Consider the following 25,385-nt stretch of genomic DNA (forward strand, 5'->3'; position numbering starts at 1 on the left):
AGCAGACCAGCCACGTGGCAGCCTTCACAGTCTGGAGACTGCCCACCCTACACTGAAAACAGGAGCTCGGGTCTCTACTTGCCTTTGGACATCCTGCTAAGAGTCTTGGACCTCAGACTGCAGCTGCCCATGGGTGTGGACATTGGGAGAGTTCTAGAGAAAGAACTCAATTTCTCTTTCCTCACTCAGCTGTTTTCCAAGAAAGGAGGAACTGCTGAGGCCCAGCCAAGAGAACAGCTCCAAATGGTAGGGGTGCCTATCTCACTGGGTACCTCCAGATAGGGTTCAGGATACCTGGGCGGTCCTTCGTGCCTCTCCATTACCCCCTACGCATGGCTGGGAATTTCCCACCAGCTAAAGAAAGGCTGGATTGAGAAGCCGCCCCCACCAGTCCTGGGACAATGGAGCCTTATGCCCTCCAAATCAGAGCTGGAATAGAAGGAAGGGTCAAGGGCAGGTGGGGGCTTAACTGTCTGTACCAGGGCAAGCTCTGTTCGCCAGAACCACACCCAGACCCAGTGCTAAGTGAGATCCCAGGGGATCCTGGTCAAAGCCATAGATGGCCCACCCAGGCAGGGAGGCACCGGGTGCCTCAGACAGACAATGCCAGTCCCTCAAAGGCCCTCTGTGCAGGGTTCCCCTCAGGACAGAAGGAAGGAACCATCTCCGGTGCTTGCTTCCTGCTGGGCGGGCTTGGTGGCCCTGGAATAGCTCCAGCCTGCCTGTGCACGTTGGGGTTCAGGCCTGAGCCTCAGAAGAAAGACAGGGATTTGGGGATGGCGCAGGATCCTGTTCTTGTCTGTTGTACCCCATGGCAGAGACAGCCGGAATGGCCTGAGGAACTGGGGCGGAGGAGAGGCCTAGGAAACGGGCGTTCCTTCCGACCCGCCACCACAGCCTTTCATCTCCTGCCAGCATCAGAAACCCGGTGGCCTGTGGCCACTGACAGGTGTAAGGAGGCGAAGTCCCAGGTCCCGGGTCCAATCCCTCCCTCCCCCGCCTCCGCGGCGCCGACTCTCGCTCGCTCCAGAACCCAGCCGATTTGTCAGGCCGCGGGCGCGGAGCCTCCAATGCCACACAAAGCTGCTTTTGTGTCCAGCGTCCTCCACGGGACCCGGTGACGTCAGCCTCCGTGACCAGCTCAGCAGCAGAGTACGGGCTGTGGCGCCCCCTGGCGGCCGGTGGCAGAGGTCTCGGAGGTTCGCCCAGTTGGGGCCGGCCTTTCGCCTACTGCTCCCTGTAGCAAGCTCAGCCCGCTACTGCCTTTGCTGTTCCTGGAAGAAAACCCAGGCATTTAGCACGGAACTGTGCCCACAACCATTCCACGGGCACCCAGCACCATTTTCCACATTCAACCTTTCAATGAAGCCAATGACAGACATCCTCCATAAACCCTGCCACGACAGCCTGTCCCTATCCCTCTGATTTGGCGAGGTGGTATTCTAACCTTTACTTTTAAAAAGTGTTTATTAGTATATGTTAATTAACATAATAATGAGTTTCATGAAGATGTTTCAACATGTATAACATGCATTTTTACCCTACTAACCCCCATTACTCTCGCCTTCCTCTTGCTCTTCCACTGATCTGATCCTCTTCTCTTCCCAACTAGTCCCTTTTCAATTTTTTTAAAAAAAACTCATGCCGGGCGGTGGTGGCACACGCCTTTAATCCCAGCACTCGGGAGGCAGAGGCAGGCTGATCTCTGTGAGTTCGAGGCCAGCCTGGTCTACAAATGGAGTTCCAGGACAGGCTCCAAAGCTACAGAGAAACCCTGTCTCAAAAAACCAAAAAAATAAAAAATAAAAAAAATTCATTTACTTTTATATACATTGGTGTATTGCCTGCATGTGTGTCTGTGTGAAGGTGTCCTCAGGTCCTCTGGAGCAGGAGTTACAGACTGTTCTGAGCTGCCATGTGGGTGCTGGGAATTGAACCCCGGGTCCTTTGGAAGAATAGTCAGTGCTCTTAACCCCTGAGCCATCTCTCCAGCCTCCCTCAATTTTTTTTTTTTTAAGTGACGCACGAGTTTCAGCAGGATTACTTCCAGGAGTTATGCTACAACACGGAAGAAAATGTCTCTCCTTTCTTCCATCAACCAGTTAGCGACTGCAAACACTAGGGGGCGAGTCACCACCTGGTTAGCCACCTCCCAGGATGTTCATTTTCAAGACAGGATTTCCCTATGTAACAGTGTTAACAGTCCTAGCTGTCCTGGAACTAGCTCTTGTAGACAGGCTGGCCTCGAACTCACAGGGATTCACCTGCCTGTCTCCCCAGTGCTGGGACTAAAGGTATGCGCCACCACCACCTGGCTTGGCTTCTTCTTGCAATTCTTTTTTTTTTTTATTAAATATTTATTTATTTATTTATTTATTTATTTATTTATTTATTTATTTATTTATGTGTACAGCATTCCTTCCATGTTTGCCCACAAGCCAGAAGGGGGCGCCAGGTCTCATTATAGATGGCTGTGAGCCACCATGTGGTTGCTGGGAATTGAACTCAGGACCTCTAGAAGAGCAGTCAGTGCTCTTAACCACTGAGCCATCTCTCCAGCCCTCTTCTTGCAATTCTTATATTCTCTGTCTCACTTTTACAATGTTCCCTGAGCGTTGGAGTTGATTCAGTTTCTTGAGTCCCACTCAGTATGTAGCCCAAGCTGGTCTGAAACTCTTGGTCAGTCTTCTGCTTCAGCATCCCCTGTGCTAGAATTACAAGCATGTGCCACCATTCTTGGCTTCTTCTGAGTTTTTTTTTTTTTTTAATTTATTTAAAGGCAGGATGAGTTTTTTTTTGTTGTTGTTGTTTTTTTTTGGTTTTACGAGACAGGGTTTCTCTGTGGTTTTGGAGCCTGTCCTGGAACTAGCTCTTGTAGACCAGGCTGGTCTCGAACTCACAGAGATCCGCCTGCCTCTGCCTCCTGAGTGCTGGGATTAAAGGCATGCGCCACCACCGCCCGGCAGCTTCTTCTGAGTTTGTCAAGTCAAGAGGTGCAGCCCATTCATCTGTGTGACCTCAGCCCCTTAAACTGCCTTTGGGCTTCTGGGGCAGCAGGTCATTATCACTTGCATTCAATGCTGCTAGATACCCTGCTACTCCCAACTTGCATGAACTCTCTAGAAGAGCTCTCAAGTCTGCTCAGTTCTGCAGGACTGAAGGATGACCCTGACCCCAAACTGCAGAGTTGAGAAGTTAGTCTCTGTCATGCAGGTTGTCCAGTCCAGAGGTCAAACTGAAGCTCAGTGCATTATGACTAAGTTCTGCCTAGAAAGCAGAATGTCCAGGGTCCCAGCCCAGGTGAGTCACTGAGCTGTGATCCACCCTCTTGTGCAGTTCAATACCTGGGAGAAAAGAACAACCAGCAAATCTTGGTGTTTTGTTTCTACATTTTATTATTTCAAATCATGTGAACAATTCCATAAAACATGTGAAAAAAGCGAGGAAGTGTTCAACGCTGAAGGACCCGGGCTGGGGCGAGGGCATGAGGGGCCTGGCCCTCAGCAGGCAGCGGCGGTTCCTAGATTAGCGCTAAGGAGCTACATTTAGGTTAATTGGAGCCTGGACCCAGGGCTTCAGGGCAGGGCCCTCAGGGACATTGGCAGTTGTCTGGAACAGCCCTTGGAATCCAATTCCGTAGAGGGCAGGGCAGGGGGCCGCCCGAAGAGGGATGGGTGTAAACACGCAGACACACTCAAGGCACGGAATCACTGGAAAGGGGGTTGGGGAGGAGGGTGCTGGTCAGGACCTGACAGTTTTAAATAGGTTTCTCTAAAAAGTCTTCTAGGTTTGCAGTTTTCCTTTTTTTTTCTTTCCTTTTTCTTTTTCTTTTTTTCTTTCTTTCTTTTTTTTTTTAAAGCTACGAGAATGAGCAGGTGGATTGTGTCTCCAGGAATGGTGGTCTCTCTTGCTTCTTGTGCTTTTTCCTTTGGGGCCTCCGAGCGGCAAAGGGTAGGGTAGGCAGGAGGCTCCCTGTAAACATTTGGACTTGGGTCAGGGCTGGTGTTGGACAAAGCCAGGGGTCTAGGCTGGAGAAGTGGGTACCTCTCCAGACACGGGCCTTGGGAAATTCCGCATGCGCTCTCCTCACCCCAGAACAGATGCCCAAGAAGGGTGTACCATGGCCACTCCCGGCCCCTCAGACAAGGGTGGGCTTCAAACAGAGAGGCCTGTGGCAACCCCTCCCCCAAGTCTAGAGTCAAGGGAGGGAACAGGGGAGCTGAGAACAGAGAGAAAAGATGGGAGAAGCAGCTGGGGTGGGCGGGGGAACAGGCAGGGAGCATGGTCTTCTTGCCCCCGGCAGGGGAACAGGCAGGGAGCATGGTCTTCTTGCCCTCATCTTCCTCAGGGGAGCAGGGAGCAGAGTCGGCGGTGGCCCTGGAGGTGGAGGACAGACACAGCTGAGTTACATGTGGCTCTTCTTGCCTCTCTAGACAATGACCTTCTTTGCCCCCCACCTACTTGTTACCAGGGACACAGCTGTGCCCAGGGGCCAGCTTCTGTTGCTGGGTTACGGGGTGTATGTATCAGTAACGCTGGCGGTCACTGCATATACACCAGGGCCAGTGGGGCTGGCCTGGGCCAGGACTGTCATCTGAGAGACAGATGGCTAAGAACAGCGTCTAACTAGGCTAGTATAACATGCTGGTAAGGAGGCAGTTTCTTCCGAGGAATGCGAAATAGTCCTCTAGCCCTGTCCAGGGCAAAGTCAGGTCCTTCTGCTTCCCTCCCTCGTCTCTGGTCCCCGACTGCCCTGCCCACCCTTGCTCCTTCAGGCTGACTACCCCCAAGGGACCTCCCATAAGCCCCCAGCCCCACTGAGTCTCACTACGTTGTTTCCCAATACCTTGCCTTGATGCCTTCTGACTTACCATCCTGCCAGGCCTGCTGCCCCTCAGAAGAGGCCACAGTCCTTCAGGTTATTCTTGATGATGACGTCGGTGACGGCATCAAACACAAACTGCACGTTCTTGGTGTCGGTGGCGCATGTGAAGTGCGTGTATATCTCCTTGGTGTCTTTGCGCTTATTCAGGTCCTCAAACTTGCTCTGGATGTAGCTGGCGGCCTCGTCATACTTGTTGGCCCCTAAGGAAGACAGTGAAGACTTGTAATTGAAGGCAGGTGAGCTCCTTCCTGCATGTATAGGAAGGATCTGTGCACATGACAGACAAGCATAGAATGTGTGCACAGCATGTTCACTTGTCAGTGTGCGTGCTTCAGGAAGATGTTTCACACATGCACATGCTCAGGCATAGAGGCCCGCATGTGGTAACAAGCCTTCTGTGTGTACAGTACGTATCCTGAGTGCGGTACCACATATCCCAGTGGTTTTCCTTCTGTCCAGACAGAGGCATCCATGAGTCCCCAGGTCCCCAGTGGTACCTCCTGGGATGGTCAACACCTCATCTGTCCCCACCTGTGTACTCGGGGAAACAGATGGTCAGAGGGCTCTGTGTGATCTTCTCTTCAAACAGGTCCTTCTTGTTGAGGAAGAGGATGATGGAGGTGTCTGTGAACCACTTGTTGTTGCAGATGCTGTCAAACAGCTTCATACTCTCATGCATGCGATTCTAAGGGAAGGGCAATGAAGTTGGTATTGCTTCCCTTCGCACTCCTCCCCATCTCTGTCCCCGCCACCAGGGCTCTCTTGGGTTCTCACCATCTCCTCATCCTCAGCCAGCACCAGATCATAGGCGCTCAAGGCGACGCAGAAGATGATGGCCGTGACGCCCTCAAAGCAATGGATCCACTTCTTCCGCTCGGACCGCTGCCCGCCCACATCGAACATCCTGCGGACATCGGGCCAGCTTAGCTCCAGGGAGCAGAAGCCCAGGAGAGACACCCCGCCACTGCATTTCACCAGCTAGCAGGAAGAGGACAGAGACCTGGCCAGAGTGGGACCATCCGCGTCCACTCACGGCAACCAGGGTTTTGAGTCTGGTCAGACAGGCTGGAGCCAGGCGCGACAGGGGCAGGAGAGGCTATTAGCAGGAGTGTCTACTGATAAGCTAGGTGGTGAAACGTAAGGATGCATTTTCCCAGTACAGGCCCGAGGACCCCCAGAGGGACTGCGGAATTACGCCCAATGGCTACCTCAGTGGCTAGCACGTATTACCCCTAGCCCTGTCCAGACACCGACTCACTTGAAGTGTAAGTCCTTGAAGGTGAAGTGTGTTTCCACAATGCCCGTGGTTTTCACACGGGTCCGCAGTACATCCTGCTGCGTAGGGATGTAGTCACTCTGTGCAATGCGCTCCAGGTCGTTCAGGTAACTGCAGGGAGGAAGGAGAGGGTCAGGCGGACCTCAGACAGACAAAACCCTGCTTCTTTCTTCTTTTCTCCCTTCCTCCTCAGCCTTCTGCTCCAGGAAGGGATTGTGGGTAGCCCACAATCCTCCTTCCCTCAAGCCCCAAGTGCTGCGGTTACAGGTGTGCCCCACTGTGCCTGCCGTTCCTGCTTTTTAACCCTTGCCTGCTTCACAACTGTTAATGAAACAAGCAAACATGGGCTCGACCCCCTTGTTTACCACCTTCAGAATGGGACTGGGAGAAGGGTTATGGCTCTGTGACCCTAGCAGTCAGGGTCTCAACTTGACTTGCATTCAAAAGGACTCAGAATATTGGACCTACAAGCAAAAGGTGGAAGGGGCAAATTAGTCCTCTGGAGAGAGATTCACGATGCTAATCGGTATAATTAAAGTACCCACTGCAGAGCAACCTGGTGTGGTCCTTTCATAGGGGACTAAACATGTTAGGGCCTGCCAGGCCCAATGGGTCTTTTGCCTAACACCCAATAAAATTTGAGCCGAGGTGGGAACACAGACACCTGCTTGGCAGAGGCCCCTGGGGCTCCTCATCATAAGCTCCTTTAATTAGTATCCATGCCTCTTGTGCAGGGTCCAGGGCCCAGCTATCTGTCTGCCTAGATATATCCAAGCTGTGCCGTCAGGCTGGGTCAGGCCTTGAAGCGGCTGCCCTCTACTGGTCTTTTGTTCTTGGGGCAGGGGTGCTGGGGCCAGCAGCCAGCCAAACCAGGCCAAAGGGAAATGATCTCAGAGAAGCAGGGATAGAACAGAATAACAGGAAGGGCCACGGGGGACCATGACGCACTTGCTGTGACCTGCGTACCACGTTCCATCCCCTGCAGATGGAGTCCCTAGCCTAGAAGCCTGGGGGTGGGGGGATAGGGGACAGGGGACAGGGGCTTCATAGTAGTCGCTCATCTGAACAGGCAGGTTTACCCTAGGGACCCTTTACTGTACCGTGGTTTTACCAGACTGTGGTCAAGTTTGGTGTACCCATTCCCCATGATGCTCCATCCCATACCCTTCTTTTAAATGATCCCTGACAAGGCAAAAAGTACCCTGGTAGAGCAGGGCCTGTGGTGACTACCAAACCCCAACTTCTTTAAAACAACATGCAGTAATATCTGGGGAATAAAGACACAAGAAAACACAGGAAGTGGGAAGTGGCCCAGAGATGGCTCCTCACCCTACCCTCGAGTATTGGGGACACTGAAGTAGTTTTGATTGTCAACCATTAAGTTGATGGGGTTCACCCCTCCCTGCCTATATAGCCCACAAGTTGAGTTGGTGGCTAAGCCTGTGATTTCAGGGTGGGGCAGTGCTGAAGCCTGGAGATTTGGCTATGATCCCGAAACTACTAGGGGGTGGGTGACCCTAGGGCAGCAAGGTCATGCAAGGATGGCAGAGGAAGCCTGTTAATGTGACTGAACAGGAGTTGGGAACTCTAACCAGGGAGATCTCCTGCCTATCCTTGTGAGGTCTAGCCCTGTTGAGTGGGCTCAGGACTGGATGGGCAGTAGGGACCGGGTGGGGGTGGTGCTGGCTGCCTAGCTGAAGCAGGAGGAGGGAGACCTTAGCTAGCATTTATCTGGTGACACTGTCCAGTACCTATGGATGTCTCCTACCACCTACCAGGATATCTCAGCAGCCTGCCTCAGTTCTGACACACGGCTGAACACACACACGCAGGGGAATTTGGAACTACGTACAGGCCTAAAGGATCCAAGCCTGCTGGGCCTCTGGGATTCCTGGGACACTGATTCTCCAGCTAAATCTTGGCCTTGGCTTGGATCCAGAAAAGGTCAGAAGCAAGGTCCAGACTCTAGCTTGTATACATCTGTCACCTCAAAGACAGTCTCTTCTTCCTCTGTGAGCCTTTGGGAAGCAGGCTTGAACTCCTGTGTCCTCAGTGACAGTCTGGAGTTTGCATGTGCTATGCCCCTGTCTCAAATCCCCTCTCACTCCTCCCTTCCCTACCTCTGGCTCACAGTTCTGCCGAGGCCGTCCTCCCTCTGGGCTTTCCCCCCAATGGTACTGACACCTTCCGCTGTCATTGCTTAAGGACCTGTCTTTTCCACTCATCACTGTGTCCCTGACGCTCTGCACAGAGCAGGTGGTGCAAATGTTCTTCAGAACAATTGTGTGTAAAGACAGATAAGCTAAAGTAGCCTGAAAGCCACAGTGGCTGTCAACCCTCCGGGCCTTTTGATACCATTCTATCAGAATGCTCCCACCCAACCCACCACCAAAGCCTCTGTGGACAGTCATCAGCTTCAGCACCCTGCGACCCCTTACCATGTCTGGTCCCTTGCAGTACTTACTAAGCGGCTGAATCATTGAGCTGGTATTCCCGTGAGCGACCAAAGCAGGCTTGCACACCATGGTCAGCCCAGAGCCTCCGGATGACGCCAGACAGATCTTCAGGAAGCATACCTTGCTCCTCAGCAGCACAGGACAGTGCAAACAGCTGCCTGGCATCATCCTGGCACAGAAGTGGAGGGCAGTCAGCCGGGTAAAGGAATGTACCTCTACCCGACTAGTAGAGGGAAGGGACTCCCCCCCAGAATGGAGCCCAGGTTTGGGGTACTCTCAGGTTCCCCAGGACGAGACTTGCCCCGAAGGCTTCTGGGAGACAGGTGGAGGGGGGGAAGAGTGGAGGAGTGCACATACCGCACGCTGGGGGTCGGCAAAGTCAATCTGCAGGTTGCCCATGGCCTTGACAATGGCCATGATGGACTGGATGGTGTTGCTGTAGACAACCGCACGATACTGCCGACATTCTTCCTCTGAATAGCCATCTTCATGGATGATCCTAGCAGAGAGGTCAAGAGTTATGGTCCATAAACCACAAGAAAACACATGGCTGCCAGGGGCTACTGGGGACTGCAGGGATCTGCTCCAAAGATGGGGACCCCTGGCCTGTGAAGCCTAATTAATATAAATAGCTACAAGGCACCAAGAGACAAGTAGAGACCACTGCAGAGCACTTACTTCATCTGCTTGACGATGGTGCTCTTCCCTGACTCCCCAGCACCTGCAATAGAGGGTACAGATGTCAGGGACAGGCCCAGCGGGCTCTGGGAGCAGACTAATGGCCTTGTCGCCGTTATCCCTAATGGTACTTCTTACCTTCCACAAATCAGTGGCACAGTGAGACAGGTGTCACCAGTAGTGGCCACAGTGGCTAAGGAAACCTATAATATCCGCCCTGTGATGGGCTCCCGCAGGCCTCTGCTTCCCTAAGCTCCTGTCTACCAGGGCTCGGCACCCGTGCCCTGCATGAGTTCAGGGATTTGGCTAAAGACTCAAAGCTGCATTCTCTGTTCTCACACATGCAGGCTTGCCACCCTGTGCGCTTCAGGCAGAGCTGGCTAGAAGGTACCTTGCATATTGCAAGAAGAGCAGAACCACCCCCCACAAACCCTGAGATTTAGCTGCTAAGCAACTTACAAGGGCCACAAAGTCACATTCCTGTCCTCTGGATGTGGCCCAAGGCCCAGCCCTCTGCTTTCTGGACCAGCTCTGTCCTAAACAGATGGAAAATAGAATTTCTCTCCTCTCTCTCACACAAAGTTCTGACTCAAGCGTCTCAGCCTGGCAGAGCCTCTGTCCTCATTTCTCCGGGACGGGCTCTGAGGTTTGCTAGGCCCTCCCATGTTTGCCACAGCAACTCCATCAAGCAAGCATCTTTTCTGGTCTCCTTTTACAGAGGACACTGAAGTTCAAAGGTTACATTCTTGGTGTAGGATCATGCAAACAACATTCCAGATGGCACCACAATGCCAAGCTAAGGCCCCCTCCTCCTTCACAGCCTTGGCCCAGGTTCCTTCTGCTCCTACCCCTTCACCAGCTGTCACTCCTGTCCTGCCAGGTACTGCCTGCCTCTTGCTTCCTTCAGGGCCCTGCTCACACTGCTCCTTTTACTGGGTAAAGCTGCCCGTGTTCTGTTCACGGTATCCCATGTCTATGTCTCCAAGCAGTTCACAGGGTTGGCAGCAGCGTCTATGGAGAGGTCAAACTTGGAAACTCTACTTCATTCATTTATTCATTCATTCATTCCTGAGACAGGGTTTCTCTTTGTAGCTTTGGAGCCTGTCCTGGAACTCGCTCTGTAGATCAGGCTGGCCTAGAACTCAGAGATCCACCTGCATCTGCCTCCCAAGCGCTGGGATTAAATACGTGCGCCACCACCGCCCAGCAACTCTATCCTTTCTATTAGGATCCCTTAGGGATAGTCAACTTATAATGGGCTAACACACTAACAATAACATCATCTGTAATAATGATGGCAAAGCTGTGGTGACCACCCACTGTGTGCCAGGGGATGTTTTATACTGATTGTTTTGGTTTTTTTTGAGAGACAGGGTTTCATGTAGACCAGGCTGGCTTCAAATTTGCCATGAATCCAGAGATGACCTCAAATTTCTGAGCTTCCTGCCTGGAATTACAATTGTGTATCAACATGGCCAGTTTGTTGTTTGGTCCCCCCATTATTATTATTTTAAGGCAGGGTCTCACTATGTAGCCCTGGCTGGCCTCAAACTCACAAATACACCTCCCTCTACTGGCCTCCCAAGTGCTAGGTTTGGAGGCATGCACCACCATCCCCAGCCCTTTGTTACAGCTTTTAAAGTACTTTATTTTGGGCCAGAGAGATGAATCAGTGGATAAGAGCGCTTAGTGCTTCTTCAGAGGACCTCGGTTTGGTTCCCAGCACCCACGTGGTGCCTCACGACAGCATGTAACCTGGTTCCAGCGGCTTCGATGCCTTCTTCTGGCCTCTGTGGGCACCCTACACATGATGGGTTTAGACATTAACAGGCAAACACTCATACACACAAAAATTTAAATAGATCTCTTTATGTGTATGGTTGTTTCGCTTGCATGTATTTCTATGTCACATGAGTGCCTGGTGCCCAGAGACAGACAAGGCTGCTGGACTTCTTGGAACTACAGTTATAGATGGTTATGAGCTATCACGTGGGCACTGGGACTGAACCTGGGTCCTCGGGAAGAGCAGCCAGTGCTCTCAACTGCTGAGTCATTGCTCCAGCCTCCAATTATTTTATTTTAAATTATGTAAGAAGAGCAAAGACTCTTAACTACTGAGCCATCTCTTCAGCCAACAACATTTAAAAAATGTGTGTGCACGCAGAATTCGCCTTGCAGCAATCAGTTCTTCCCTCCCACCATGTGGATCTCAGGGATCAAACCCCAGGTGCCCAGCTGGGTGGCAAGTGCCTTCACTGGCTGAGCCATCCCACTACCCTGTTGCCCAGTTGTTGTTGCTTTTAACTTTAAATTTTATTTTTATATTTTCAGTTACGTGTATCTACTTGTATGTTGGGGGTGGGTAGGTGCACGTGCATGCAGGTACCCACAAAGGCCAAAAGAAGGTGCTAGGTCCCTTAGAGATGGAGTTACAGACTGTGAACCACCTGATGTGTGTGCTGGCATTGAACTGGGTCCTCTGCAAGAACAAGAAGCACCCTTAACTGCTGAGCCATCTTTTCAGCCAGGCCATGCCCAGTTTTTATGTGGTGCTGGATTCGGCTGAGCCCAGGGCTTCATGCACACTCGGTAAGCACATCACCTACTGTATTTACTGGGAACTTTCACCTTCACAGCAGCCTGAGGGAGGTTCTATTCCCACCTCCATCTCTAAGGAAACCGAGGCACACACTGGCAGTCCACCTTGCTCTGCACAGTTCCTCCTGGAGATCCAATGTCCCTTGGCCCAGCTGTCCTTGTCACTGTGTTCTCTCTGGCCCAGTCTCCGAGGTACTTAAGAAGCAACAGGGACCAAACAAGCAGTAGCAGGATAGGCTGACAGACCTTATCAGGACTCAGTAAGTCTCAGTTTCCCCTACCCAAACCCATATCTCAGTGGGGAAACTGAGGCACAGCTGTGCCCCTCACAAGAGTAGATCTGGGTACATTCCCAATCCAGCAGTTACTCTGAAGGGAAGGTTTGCGGGCTTACAAATGTGGCCAAGTGCTTATAATCACTGAGTATCCAATTGTCCAAAGCCTGCTTCTGAGAATGGTGTGGGAACTGTTAGGGCACAGACCTTCCCGCCTCGGATAGTGTTCTCTCTGGCTTTTAGCCCTGGGCACTAGGGGTACCAGGTTTGCATACTGCCTGGGTATGAGCTATGATCATATGGGTACACGGAAGTGGAATGAGGTTTCTTCACATTCTACAAGCCCACAGGGATGTTCAGAAGGCCTGCAAAGCCAGCCCACACTATCCAACCACTGAGTGCTGGGCCCACAGAACCTCAGTATCCGCCAAGAGAAGAAAGGGCACAGTGGCCACCTAGCTAGACTTCCCACTTGTTCCCACACAGGAGAGGGAAGGGGAGCCATCTGGAGCATAGGAAGAAGAACCAGTTTCAGCCAGGATTGAAGCCTCGTTCAGAGAGCAGAGGTTAAAGATGTGAAAATGTGGGTCAGATGGGTCATGCTGTCCCGAGTCCAGGAAAGGATCACTGAGCAGAGTCCAGGACACATGGGAAGGGTAATGGTGGCAGATGTCCAGGCCTCTGGAGACCTCAAGTTGTCCCCTCTTACGTGACTTCAGAACGCCTGGCTATGTGAGGCACTGGTTTCTCTACTGACTACTGTAGGTAAAGAGGGCATCTAATCCTCCGACCACTCTCTCCAGAGGAATTGTGGGCTACCCGTGACCCTGCCCAGAGCCAAGGATGATGGTACTTGCTTTGCATTTGATTTCCTTAGCAAACCTGGCAGACACCAAAGGGCCACACCTGAGCAAGTCAGGCCAGGAACCAGGTCCATATTCTTACCGCTGCCAGCTGAGGGCCTCCTTCCACACTGCCCTAATGCCTCAGTTTCTCTTTTTCAGGCCTCTCAAATTCTGATTTAGGGCAGTCTCTGTATCTAGCAGGGGTCACTGCAAGCACAGCCCCCTTTGACAGGTGGATAAAACAAGGCTATGGAGCTTCCATCCCTGGGACTCAGGGAGGTCCTTTTGTCATCGCAGCAACTGTGACTCAGGCAGGAAGTAGTGAGAGGCAGGACAAGGGTGCGGTCAAGAAGACTGGCAACCAAGAAGGAAGTAGGGAGACATCAGGACTGAGTGGGGGGAGGCAAGGCGCTGGAAGCAGGTCATCCAGTGAAAGGTGTGAGGTAAAACCCTGGTTCTTACACAGACTTGGTGCTCCAGGAGCTGTGGGGCCATTGTGTCATTCGTCACTGTCCCGATGCCTTTTCTCTATCACAGCCTGACACACCACTCCTACCATCTGGCCTGTGTGGCTGTACTCACTCGGCTTCCCTGCCAGCCCTGTGCCTACTCTGGGGAGAGCTTCCCCAGCAGCCGGTGCCAGCCTCTCCCGCCCCCACCAGGTGCTCCATCTCCAGCTGGATGAGGTCAGAGGGGACCTGCAGAGCTCCCCTAGGGTGGCCATGATATTCCCACTAGGCTCCACCTCTTCCCACAAAGGAAAACATCACTGTGGCATTTGTCCTAAATCCAGCTGCTGGGCCCACTGCAGGAGGGCAGTGATCTCAGAGGCTACTCTGCAGAGAGCATCTACTTCTACATGGAGGCCTGAGCTCCTATGGCGAGAACAGACCAGAGAAAGACAGTACCACTCCATCTGCCTGGCAAGACCCGCAAAGCCTTGCCACAGACAGGCCTGTAAGTTCAAACATTCATGCTCATCTAGGCCCCAGCGTCTAGGACTCTGCTACACATTCATCTTGGACCCTCCACCTCCTACGTTAGGGTTAGAGCTGCTGGGACTCTGGGACCTACTGCCGTCCTTTCTGGCCTCAGTTCCTTTAACTTTTGGATCTTCTCCCGTCCCAGGAGCAGAGGGGAGGGGAATAGAGATCTGCTCCGCCCTGCTGCCCATACTGCTCCTTCCTGAGGTTTTCAATATGTTCAAATCTTCCAGGTCTCTGGTACCTCATCTGTGAATCAGAACAATGCATTTTCTTCTTTTGTCTGTGTAATAGCTCTGGCTATCATGGAACTCCCATTGTAGACCAGGCTGGTCTCGAACTCACAGAGATCCACCTGCCTCTGCCTCCCAAGAGCTGAGACTAAAGGTGCGCGCGCCACCACCTCCCAGCCGTGCATTATCTTCTAACAGAAGAGTGATGAGAAAGGAATGCAAAGCTGCTCTTGAGCACCTCACCTGAGGTTGGTGTGGAGACACAAGTTACTGCTGGGGCTGGAGAGGCGACTCGAAGGCTGCTCTTCCTCTGACCCTAGTTTGACTCCCAGCATCCAAATGGCAGCTCACAACCCTCAGTAACCACAATTCCAGGAAATGTGACACCCTCTTCAGAGAGCCTGTCCAGGTACTATGGCAAGCATGTAGCACACAGACATACATGTAGGCAGTCATTTAATTATTTAATAGCAAAATAATCAAAAAATACATTATATGAAATTCTCTAAGAATTAAAAAAAATTGAAGTCTTGGAGAATTTAATGAGTAAATAAAATATGTATGTAGATTTTTTTTTTTTTTTTGAGACAGGGTTCCTCTGTATAACAGAACTGGGGAACTGGCTGTTCCCCAGAACTTGCTTTGTAGACCAGACTGGCCTTGAACTTACAGAGATCCACTTGCCTCTGCCTCCCAAGCACTGGGAACAATATGCACCACCACACCCGGTAATTATATATATATATGTCTGTATGAGGGTGTCAGATCCCCTGGAACTGGACAGTTGTGAGCTGCCATGTGGGTGCTGGGAATTGAACCTGGGTCCTCTGGAAGAGCCATCTCTCCAGTCCATAAAAACATACTTTTTAAAAAAGCTGTTACTACTAGTGTCTGGGCACGGTGGCACATGTCTGCAATCCCAGCATCTAAAAGGCTGAGAAAGGGGATGTTGAGTTCAAAGTAAGACTCGGTTCCACAGTGAGAGCCTTACCAGAAGGAAGAAGGTCAGTTGTCACGATTTCCTACTTGATGGAAGAGTACAGGTTTCCCCAAACATCACTTCCTATAGCTCACACAATGGCCGGCGGCTCTGGTCACAGTAACACAGGCAGAGTGGGGTACTACGGTTTTTCTCATTTGAAGTAGAACTTCTGAAGACTCGGGGAGAAAGAGCATCAGCTGACAGACTGATATAGAGCGGGGAGGGTGGCCTGCTGGGACAGCCTGGGGCAGAGCGAGACTCGCTCACTTCTCTTCCACACTCCAGGGACTTTGACACAGCGCCTTCCTCTTGCCCAGAGGCTTCCCAGCTAACTCTCTTCACCCACTCCACACACTCAGAGGCTGGAAAAGGGCCTCCCTGGAGGCAGCTCCTGAGCTGGTGGGCTCTCCTGGAATTCATGGGCTAAGGAGAACAGGCAGCTGACGTGGCAGCCCGAGGGCAGAGATTCTCGTATGTAGCTGGGACCACAGGGTAGGCTTGGACAGCAGCCCAGCTCAAAGCCACAGCGCCAGGCACACCCATTCTGCCACAATCGCAGTGGGTCAAAGAAGACATGGGTCTGAGCCCTGGGATGGCCACCCTAAAGGTAACCCAGATAGCAGCAAGGAGCTGAGTCTTGGGTGCTGTGCCGCCTCGACCATTCTCGGTCCCATTGCCTCCCTGCCCCAGAGTCCTGGGTCTCGGGCTAAGCGGCCACCAGGGGGAGCCCAGCAGCCAGAGACAAAGCAGAGGCGGTGGGGGCTGGGCAGCGCAGGGAGTGTTTTGTTTCAGCCAAGCAGCCTCCCCAGCTAGGGGTGGCTGGGGGAGGTGCCAAGACCCTCAGCGACAACCTCCTCCCTGGGAAGCCCCCAGCCAGCTCCAGTCTGAATACACAGAGACAATGGAAACAGGAGGGAAGAGAGGAGGGGGTGCCCAGCCAGACAAAGGCTCCAACCCCACCCCAGGCCTCTCTTCCTTCCTCCAGGTGCTGTTCTTTGACCCCCTTAAGCCCTCTAAGGAGGCTCAGCATAGTCTCACACAGGGGGGAGAAGGAGGTGGGGTTTTGGAAGGAACCCACAACACTTCCACCGGAGTCTGTGGACCAGCGCTCCACCAGAAGACCCAGCAAATCAGTCCCCCAGGTGTAAGTCTCACCACCTGTAAGAGCCTGGAGACACCCTACAGAGACCCAGGTCATTGGTCGTCTCTCTTCCCAGCAGCTTTTCTCTGGACTCCTTTACCTATTCTTCAGCGACCTCTTCTGAGTAACTGCGGCAGGCCCTAGGTGAGAGGCCTGCAGCCTGGGCCTCAGTGTTCCCGTCAGTGAAATGTAGCCCCTCATGGGAATGTGCCAAGCCCAAGGCCCGCCCTGGGCAGCTTTCTTACAATCTTCGGTCACTCCAAACTGCCTTCGGGCCCAACTCAAGCCAGCAGCGGTTCACGCAAAATCCCAGTACTGAGCACAGCCTGAGATCACACAATGAGGAATGTGGCTGGATTGGATCCCTTTGTCCCCAGGCCTCGGTGACAAGGGGGAATGTGGTCTAGCTAAGCTTTCTAGCTAGCACAGCCTCCTAGGCAAGAGGGCCTGTTCTGGCAGCATGACAGAATCCCTTGGAACCTCCATGAGGAGGATTACCCTCACCTGAGACCCAGAGGTCAAGAAGCAGGGCATCTGGAGTAATTGCGACCGGCCCACAGCAGCCACCTTCAGTCACCACACAGTGCACACACAGAGGCCACCATTGAGCTAATATTCACGATAGAAGCCTTGTAGGAACATTCTGCCGTTCCCCATCTGTCTAATTCCCACCCTAGGCAACCAGCAGAGACTTCAGAGTCTTTCAACATTCCTCTAGCCCAGTCTGTTTGTCTCAGACTGGAGGTTAGGGGAGGAGGGGGAACAGGGGAAGCACAATGCTAAGTTAATGAGTACGATGTGAGCGCTGTGAGGAATAGGGGCTGAGAGGAAAGGCTCCCAGTGACAGGAGGAGCCACAGGTAGAATGAAGCCATAGCCACAGGCAGATTTCTATGTGGACAGCAGAAAGGCTCAAGGAATCATGTGTTTCACCTTTCAGGGCAAAAGAGGACTTAAGACTCCTCAAGGCAGGATCCCCAATACCCACAGATCGTGTGTGCACCTGTAACAGGTGTCGAGCACCCGCCTGTCATCTTAACACCAATCCTGGCAGGGTGCAGACACCAAGGGCTGCAGTGGTTGGACAAGCGCACAAGGACCGCTTGAGTCACCTCCTAGCATGCATCTGTCTCTGCTTGTTTGTCCTCAGTTTCTCCACTGGTGAGAAAGGTACCGGTGCAACACCTATCTAGGCCTCCCAAGATCAAATAGACTGCGCAGAGTGTGAGGTCACATAGCCGGGGTTCAATCAGAGGCAGCTGCTGTTACGAGCAGAAAGGAAACCAAGGTACGGTGAAGGTGCCCAGCTTCAGCAAGTAGTGAGTGATGGGAGAGCCTCAGGCTGGGTTGAAGGCCCCTCATCAGCCCCAAAGCAGGGAAAAACCCAGAGTGAGATAACAGGGGGCTGCTGCTCCACTTCCAGGCATTCATCTCTGCCCGTAGCTGGCCTTCCTGCTTGGAGGGCAATGGCCACTCAGGAATCTAGGAACAGCTTTTGGTCTTCCTGCTGGGCCTCCCACTGGTGTCGCTCTCCCAGCCACCACTTCCTGTGGCTAAAGGAGGGGCTTAGAATCCTTCTCAGAAGCATGGCCTCTGACATCCTGGCCCCAGCAGTGGCTAGGATAGGACAAGGACAAGGCCCTAACCTAGTGACGGAGTGCAGGAGACCTGCAGGAACCCACAGGTGAGCCTGGGCAGGTGCGAACTTTCTAGGCCTTCTGGCTGGCAAAGTCTTAGGTGACTCAGGACCCACACTTCTGCACCAGCATCCAGGCGGCCCTCTGGCCTCTTCCTCTTTTGGGCTCCTCCCCACCAGCTGCTTCCTTTTTCTCTGATGTGGACACCATTTCCCTGAGAGGCCCAGCTACATGACTTCTTGCCCCCGCTCCTGCCTAGGCACACTAGGGATGGCCATCAACGTCCTATCTACACTCTGAAGCAGCTGGGGTGGGAAAAGTATCCTCCACGGCTTATAGCCAGCTTCTCCCCACCAAGCCTTTGAAGACCCCACTTTTACTCAAACTAGCCTAACACTCCCTCAGAACCTTGCATGCAAATTCTGAAGGCCAACCCTGAAGGGTGGCCCAGCAATCATTGCTTGGTCCTGGAAGATGATCCTCCACAAACCACCAAGAGTAGCTTCAGACCCGTGAAACACCAACAGGGTGAGGGTGGGGTTGGGTTTAGTAAGAACAAGAGCTCTAGGCAAAAGACAGGGTGTGGCTAGACAGAAGAGGCCCCACCCTGCACCTGTAGCCGAGGCAGGGGCTTCCTGAGAGCACCAGGTACCAGGGCACACTAAAGGGGTCCAATCCTTTGCTCACCCCAGGGCACACTGCAGAACAGAGGACCCATGGCCTGGCAACAACCTACTGACTCTCTTTCTTCTCAATGAAATCCCAGCTTGCACCCACGGAACTGAGGGCTGCCAAGCCTATGCCCTCTTCCACTGACCCACTCCTACCTGTCCAGGACCAAGGTGAGTGAAGGCTATAGCGCTCAGGGTCCAGGTGACACCTCTCATCCTTGACTGGTGGTAGGGATGGGGTGCCCTGGTCCCTCAGTAGCTAAAAGATTTCTGGGTAAACAAAGTTGTTTGCACCATCTTCCTGCCAAGTGAACCAGTGACTTTTAGAAACAATTTGAGAGAGACGCAATGGAGGGTGCAGACTGAGGGCAGGATACACAAGACCAGAGTGCTTTCCAGTGTCCCAGGTACCAGCCCCAGCCACCAGTGCTAAGGAGGCCTGGAGGCATCACTGGGATTGATCACTGCGGTCGCAGCCCCACACCCACCCCCAGCTGCCATTTAGAGGACAAATCAGTGTTCGCCTTACTTCTCAGATCAGCCCAGGGCCAACCCTACAACTTCCACAGACCCAAATGAGCCCTGACTGTGCCCACTCCAGATCTGGCAGCCTAGACTCTGACTTGACAACAGTAGGGGCTGGTGGCTTGATGCTCGCCTGAGAGCTTCTTGTGTGGAAACCTGTGCCCCTCAGCTGGCTGGCCCGCAACCTTCAGTCACAGCAGGTCATTCTCAGTAATGACCACCTGTTTGACTCCGTTCAAAGGTTCCCCCCCGACCCCACCAGGGATGGCCCTGGCTGAGCTGTCCTGATTCACCAGTTCAGGAATATCCCTTAAAATACGTAGTCTCCACGGACTCCTATCCTACCCAGAGCACTGTGCAGCTTTTAATGTTGGCTGTACCAGTACCAAAGTGATGGGCTGGGCTGAGCATAGCAGGGCTAGGCATGATGCAGACAGAGGAATGGCTCGGACCCCCCACTCCCTCCCTAGCGTGGGAGCTCAGCCAGCTTGCCTGGGTAGACAAAGCCTTGCCCAGCTTGGGGGAGGGGTGGGAAGAGACTTTGAGGCCCAAGCAGACCAGCCCCCCATTCAAGTGCTAATGAGCTCCAGCAGGGAAGAAGTGGGTTAGGGGAGGGAGCTGGCCTGAGTACCAGCCCACCTGGCTAGCAGAGCTCTGCCACACCCCCAAGGCTAGGCCCCCAGAGATTAGGCCTTAAATCCCTGGAACAGCCAGTCACTTCATCCCACATCAATTCCTAGCAAACCCTGGCCTCCCACTTGCTGTGAACTTCCTGGGGGCAGGGAAGGGAGTTCCCCAGGGTCCCCATACTGTACCCAGGCAGCTCTGTCAGAGATAGCAGAGAATCCCTCATCTGTTTTTGTTTTTCTGCCTCCAGGCTCTGGAGCACTGTGCGCACAGCCCGAGTGGTACCTGATAGACAGGCAGCTCTCTTGGAAGAACTTTTCCACCTGAAGCAGTGCAGAAAGTGGAACCAGGACCCTGTTTTTAAATTTTTATTTTATGTGTATTAGTGTTTTGCCTACATGTATGTCTGTATGAAGGTATCAGATACCCTATACACAGTTGTGAGCTGCCAAGTGGGTGCTGGGAATTGAACTCAGGTCCTCAGCCAGTACTTTTAACCACTGAGCCATCTCTCTAGTCCCAGGATCCTAACTCACATCTACATGACCCCCAGAGTGGTCCAGCCAGGGCGAGCCTCCAGCCTGAGGCCAGGAGACATCCACTAAAGTCTTGGGACTCTTGGCCACATGTCCTGTCTCAGTGCCTTTGTTGAATTGGTTCTCTCTGTCCTGGTGTCTGGCACTGGCCAATCACCATTGGCAATCATCTCATGGGCTAATGATGTTCATTTTGTAAGCTACCTAGGAACTCCTCCAGAAAGCCTCGCTAGTCAGGGTCCTAGGCCAGCCCGCCATCCATCTCCTAGCCGGCAGCCCCTGGATTCTGTTTTCACTCTCTCATTCCCGTACACTGTCCCTCACCCCCAAGGGCTGTGGCCTCTTCCAGGATGTGTTCAAGAGCCTCATGGTTCACACACATACTTAATATGCACCAATGCAGTATGCCTGTGTTTTGCTAGACACACAGACAGGACACAGGCTACAAAACTGCCTTCCTGGTCCTGTAAATCTACTGAAGCCTGGCTTTGGGCAGTACCTGCGCTAACAAGCCTGGAGCTCTGGCGACGCTGACCGCTCTTAGGCAGCGCTGGGGCCGCTGAGCTGTCACTGGTCCCAACACAGGTGAGGTGAGACTGCAGGTCAGCCACTCTCTCACGGAGAGTCCCTACTGTGTGTGTGCCCTGAGATAGGCTGCAGGTTGGGCTGCAGGAGATCTGCGATGGGCAGGGTGCACCTGTCTCTGAAGCACCTGCGCCATCTGTGATGGGGTCACGAAGAACCTAAGAACTTTGCTTTCAGCATCCAGATACTCGTGGTCCTTGGAATCGCAACGAGCACTTGTCACCTGCTCACAGTGTGCCAAATTGTGACTCAGTGACCTCCACCCACCCATCCCCAAACCAAGTGCACTAAATACGTCCTTCATTCAACATACAAGTGAAAAGGACACAACTCTGCCTGCTGGCCTCAAGGGCCAATACCATGTTCTAGTAGGGAAAAGCAGAAACTCAGGGAACTGAGATGCTGCCAACAGCCTTGGTGGGACTTCAGGGAGGATTCTGGGAGATCTATGGAATATTAAAGAGCAATCAAGTAGAGAAGATACAAATTCCCGTGACGAGACAGAGCACACAGCATCTATGGAGCCCACAGTGGACACTGCTTCTCCCAGTGTGTCCAGCTCAGGTTGTCACCAGAGCAGCAAAGTCCACCTGGGCCTAGCTGGTCAGTCAGGTTGAACTGGGGGGGCCGTCGAGGGTTCCCCTACAGTGAGACCAGTATCAGCTTCTCTGCTTGCCCCACCAAACTGCCAAGGGAAACTATCTTGCTCGTATGAACCACATCTGCTCTGCCCTGGTGACAGTGACTGTGCCCGCCTTCTGGCAGGGATGCAGGGTACGGAGGGAGACAGTGTGCGGGTGGGGCAGCAGGCGTGGTTCTGGCTGGGAGAGAAGATTGGCACTTGCCCAGCCTAAGTCCCCGTTGCCTGGACAGAGTCTCTGGCTACACATAACTGGTGCCCAGAATTCTGAACCTGCTACAGCTAGGATCCTATTGTCACCTTATTCCTTCCTGAGGAAATGAGTAACTCAGGCTGGGACCCCTTCCCAGGTAGCAGTGACAGAGTGGTCATGCAGACCGGGTTGTCCAAATTTCAGGCAGAGCTCTCTGTCCTTGGCTGCACAACCTTTGGAGGGTCTTAGTCTCACAGTGGGTACCCCTCTAACACAAGCCAGGAATTCCACGTTGAAGGAAGGAACAGTCAGAGGGGTAGGATCCTGGGATAGGCTGTTCCGTGATAAAGTGCTAAAAGCCAGCTCCTATACCACTGGCCGGTGCCAGCCTAGTCGTAGGAGGAGATCCTGGGTCCCACCTAGCCTGTCCGGAATGCTCAGATGGGCTCTACGAGGCAAGTCTGTCAGGACAGAGGAAGCCTTGTGCGGTACAGAACAGGCCATAAGTCCTGTGCAACCCCTGCCCCCGGCTCTCTGGTCCAGACTCACATCTCCTTAGCTACCACAATAACTGTAATAAACCCGGGAGGGGCTGGTAAGGGGCTCCAGGCTGGGCACTGGGAGGCAGCTTTCCCGGAAGTGCCCTCCGTAGGCCCAGCAGCAACGGACATTCCGCCGCCGCCGCGTCGACACCCACTCACGGCTTGCCGCACTCGCAGCAGAGACAGGAAGAGGCAAGCGCCCAACGCAAAGCAGCCCAGGAGGCTGGGCCGCCGCCCCTTCCCGCCCCTTCTCTTCCTCCCCGCGGTAGCAGTGGAGCGGATGCCATTTTGAAACCTCCGGGGCTGTGCCCCCAGGCCGGGTCCGCCGGGACAGTCAACAGATGGATCCATAAAGACAGACATGTTGTTCCTCGGCCACAGGCCTGGCAAAAAATGCCAGGCTTTTCATAGCCTGCAGGCCCCAAGGCGGCCCTGGGACTGAGGGGCCACACCCCCACCACATACTACCCAGCCGATTACGCTGCTACGACGCTGCTGCTGCTGCTAGGGCCTTCCTCCCCACAATCCAGGGGACCCCATCTTTCCAAGTGAGGCTTCCACAAGGAACCACTCTGACTCCCAGTGGGAGACTGGACACAACCACCAGGCCCACTGCCTTTGCCAAAGCCTAGCTTGGATGCTTCTGAGCACACGGGCTACCAGTAGCTGATTCCTCCAACCCCTCATTCGGCTTGCCCACTCCTCCCCATCAAAGGATTCCACTGGGAACCAGCAGTATCCTAGGCCATCTCCAGGCCTTTCAGCCCCGGGTGTGAGAACCCCAGCGCCCGTCAGCAGATCTCTTCAGAGCGCAGGGGCAGCAATATGTCGGTTGTCTCACAACTTCCACTTCGCCCCAATCCCAGCAGCCACCATCTTCCTTGGCCTTGGAAGTAGCAACAACCCTAAACTCCTCCATGTTCCCTTCTATTTGCCCAGACTCCCCTGGCCCTGGCCCAGACAAGCCTTGGAAACTAGGAAACACATTCCCAGGGAATGGAACTTCCCACAGATGCTTGAGGCCTGGTCCCTCTTCCCCCAATGTGACTCAGTCCAGCCTCTTGGGGGAGGAGGGGTCTGCCCAACCCAGCCTCTGGTTCCCTTCCTCCCATCACAGCCCACCTGGAACAGGAGGGTGCAGAACCAAGCGAAGGCTGCAGTGTGAGAGACGACTTAAAAGAGAGGCAGATGACTTGGGGGTTGATGCCTGCGGAGAGAGATCTGGTGACCTGGCCCAGAGGCTCCACGGGGATTCGAGCTGGAGAGGACTCGAGAGTCAGTCTCCCTCTTAGGAGGGTCTCAAGGGGTCAGAGTGCACAGGCAGAGGATACAGGTTCCAGAGTAAGGCTAGGGAAAGAGGGAGTGGGTTGGGGCTTGACAAGGGTGCCAAGGAATGCCAATAGAAACAGAGCAGGTGGAGCTTGGAGGTTCTAAGGGTTTAAGAAAGTGTGGGAATACACGGCAGGGGCTGAGTTCTCTGAGACTGGATAGTAAGGGGGGGATAGTCAAGCAGGGTTTGGGGGTTTGGGATCTGGGATGAGTTGAGGGTCTGAACTAGAGTCTGGACGAGGATTAAAAGTCTAGACCAATCCAGAGTTTCCAGTCTTCAAGGGTGGTCCAAGGGGTTTCAAGCTCAGGTGGAGGCACTACACACGCCAGGTAGTTTCAGGTCCTTGTTTGGGGATTAGCTCTGAGAGTCAAGGGTCCCAGAACCAGGCGCTGCCTCACCTAACAGAAGCAACTTCACCTCCCGCGCTGCCTTCTCGCCGTCCTCCCGCAGGTTCTTGTCGATCATCTTAGAGCGCTCGGCTGCCGCCTTGTCCTCGGCGCTCACGGTGCAGCCCATCGTGCCGTCCGCCGGCCCGGCCTGGCCCCCACACGGCCCACGGCCCGGCTCGGCCCCGCCCGACCCACTCCACTCCCTCCGACGGCCCTCTGCGGGAAGCTCTCAGGTCCGCAGTTCCGAGCGACTGCGGGAGGCGCCTTCCCGGCCGCCGCGCACCGACGGCGGGGCGGGCCAGGGGTGGGGCCCGGGCGAACCAAGCCCGAGACTGGGCCGGGGCGGGTCTGGAGGTGGGGCTAAAGGAAATTTGGGGAAGGTGATTGGTTAGAGGGCGGAGCAAAGGGAGAAGTTAGGCGCAGTCCAAGCCTGGGTGAAGGCTGAAAGCGGGCCGCAACGAGGGAAGGCGTTAGGGGTAGAGCTATTGCAGGCTCAGGCCTCTGGGCGGGCTGCAGGCGGAGCTCGGCTCCGATTGGGTGCTGAGAGCCTGGGGCTCTGTTTCAAGACTGTAGGACCCGTTGATCTGGTAGCCCAAGGGTTGGGACTGGCTGCCTTCGCTACAGGGCAGGACTCTGAAAAGAAACCAGGACTCTCTGAGCTTTTTTGAATTAAAAGAGTAAGATGGAGGAAGTGTGTCTTCACTTGCTAGAAGTGAACTCATAAACTTGTTCTGGGGATCTATTAAACTCGGCCCTGCGGAGGGCAAATGATGTTTTTCTAGATTTTGGTTTTCTTTAAGGCAGCTTTCCTCTAAGTTGCACCAAGGCAATAAAAAGCAAAAACAGTTGATTGCTGTCTTTACACCTTTGCCTGAACTATCTTCTCCTGCCATCTACACCTTAGTCCCTTTGCCTAATATGTTGGGAAGCATTCTCCTGCAGGCGGTAATCCCAGGCCTCAGCGAGGGACCAGCCAAACTGGACTCTAACAGGAGAGCTAGAAGGAAGACAACAACAACTTGCTACAGGACTTCTGGAACAAACGTGGTGATCTCATAATTTGTCCCTTTCTTCCTCTGCCAGCCTCGAGGGGTTTCCTCAGTTTCATGGCTCTTTTGGGTAGTGCCTGCAACCCTATGGCAGAGCAAAGGTGGAAGTGGAGATGTTTCAAATATTTTTGATCTGCTTTTTTTGTTTGTTTGTTTGTTTTTTGTTTTTCGAGACAGGGTTTCTCTGTGGCTTTTGGAGCTCTTGTAGACCAGGCTGGCCTCCAACTCACAGAGATCTGCCTGCTTCTGCCTCCTGAGTGCTGGGATTAAAGGCATTCACCAGGCGCAGCATTTGGTCTGCTTTTTAAGA

General features: G+C 53.5%; 1 protein-coding gene across 1 annotated transcript; it reads right to left on the bottom strand.

Moving 5' to 3' along the window:
* Positions 1–3,377: 3,377 nt before the first annotated feature.
* Gnai2 (G protein subunit alpha i2) lies at positions 3,378–24,292 on the bottom strand. The gene is made up of 9 exons (XM_057767026.1): positions 24,036–24,292; positions 9,296–9,338; positions 8,975–9,116; positions 8,626–8,786; positions 6,144–6,272; positions 5,660–5,789; positions 5,417–5,570; positions 4,872–5,085; positions 3,378–4,377 (listed from the first exon to the last, which is right to left on the bottom strand). Exons 1-8 carry the CDS (start codon positions 24,151–24,153, stop codon positions 4,895–4,897), a joined length of 1,068 nt encoding a protein of 355 aa, XP_057623009.1. The 5' UTR covers positions 24,154–24,292; the 3' UTR covers positions 3,378–4,377; positions 4,872–4,894.
* Positions 24,293–25,385: the final 1,093 nt, after the last annotated feature.

This window comes from Chionomys nivalis, chromosome 4 (genome assembly GCF_950005125.1).
Source record: "Chionomys nivalis chromosome 4, mChiNiv1.1, whole genome shotgun sequence".
Lineage (NCBI taxonomy): Eukaryota > Metazoa > Chordata > Mammalia > Rodentia > Cricetidae > Chionomys > Chionomys nivalis.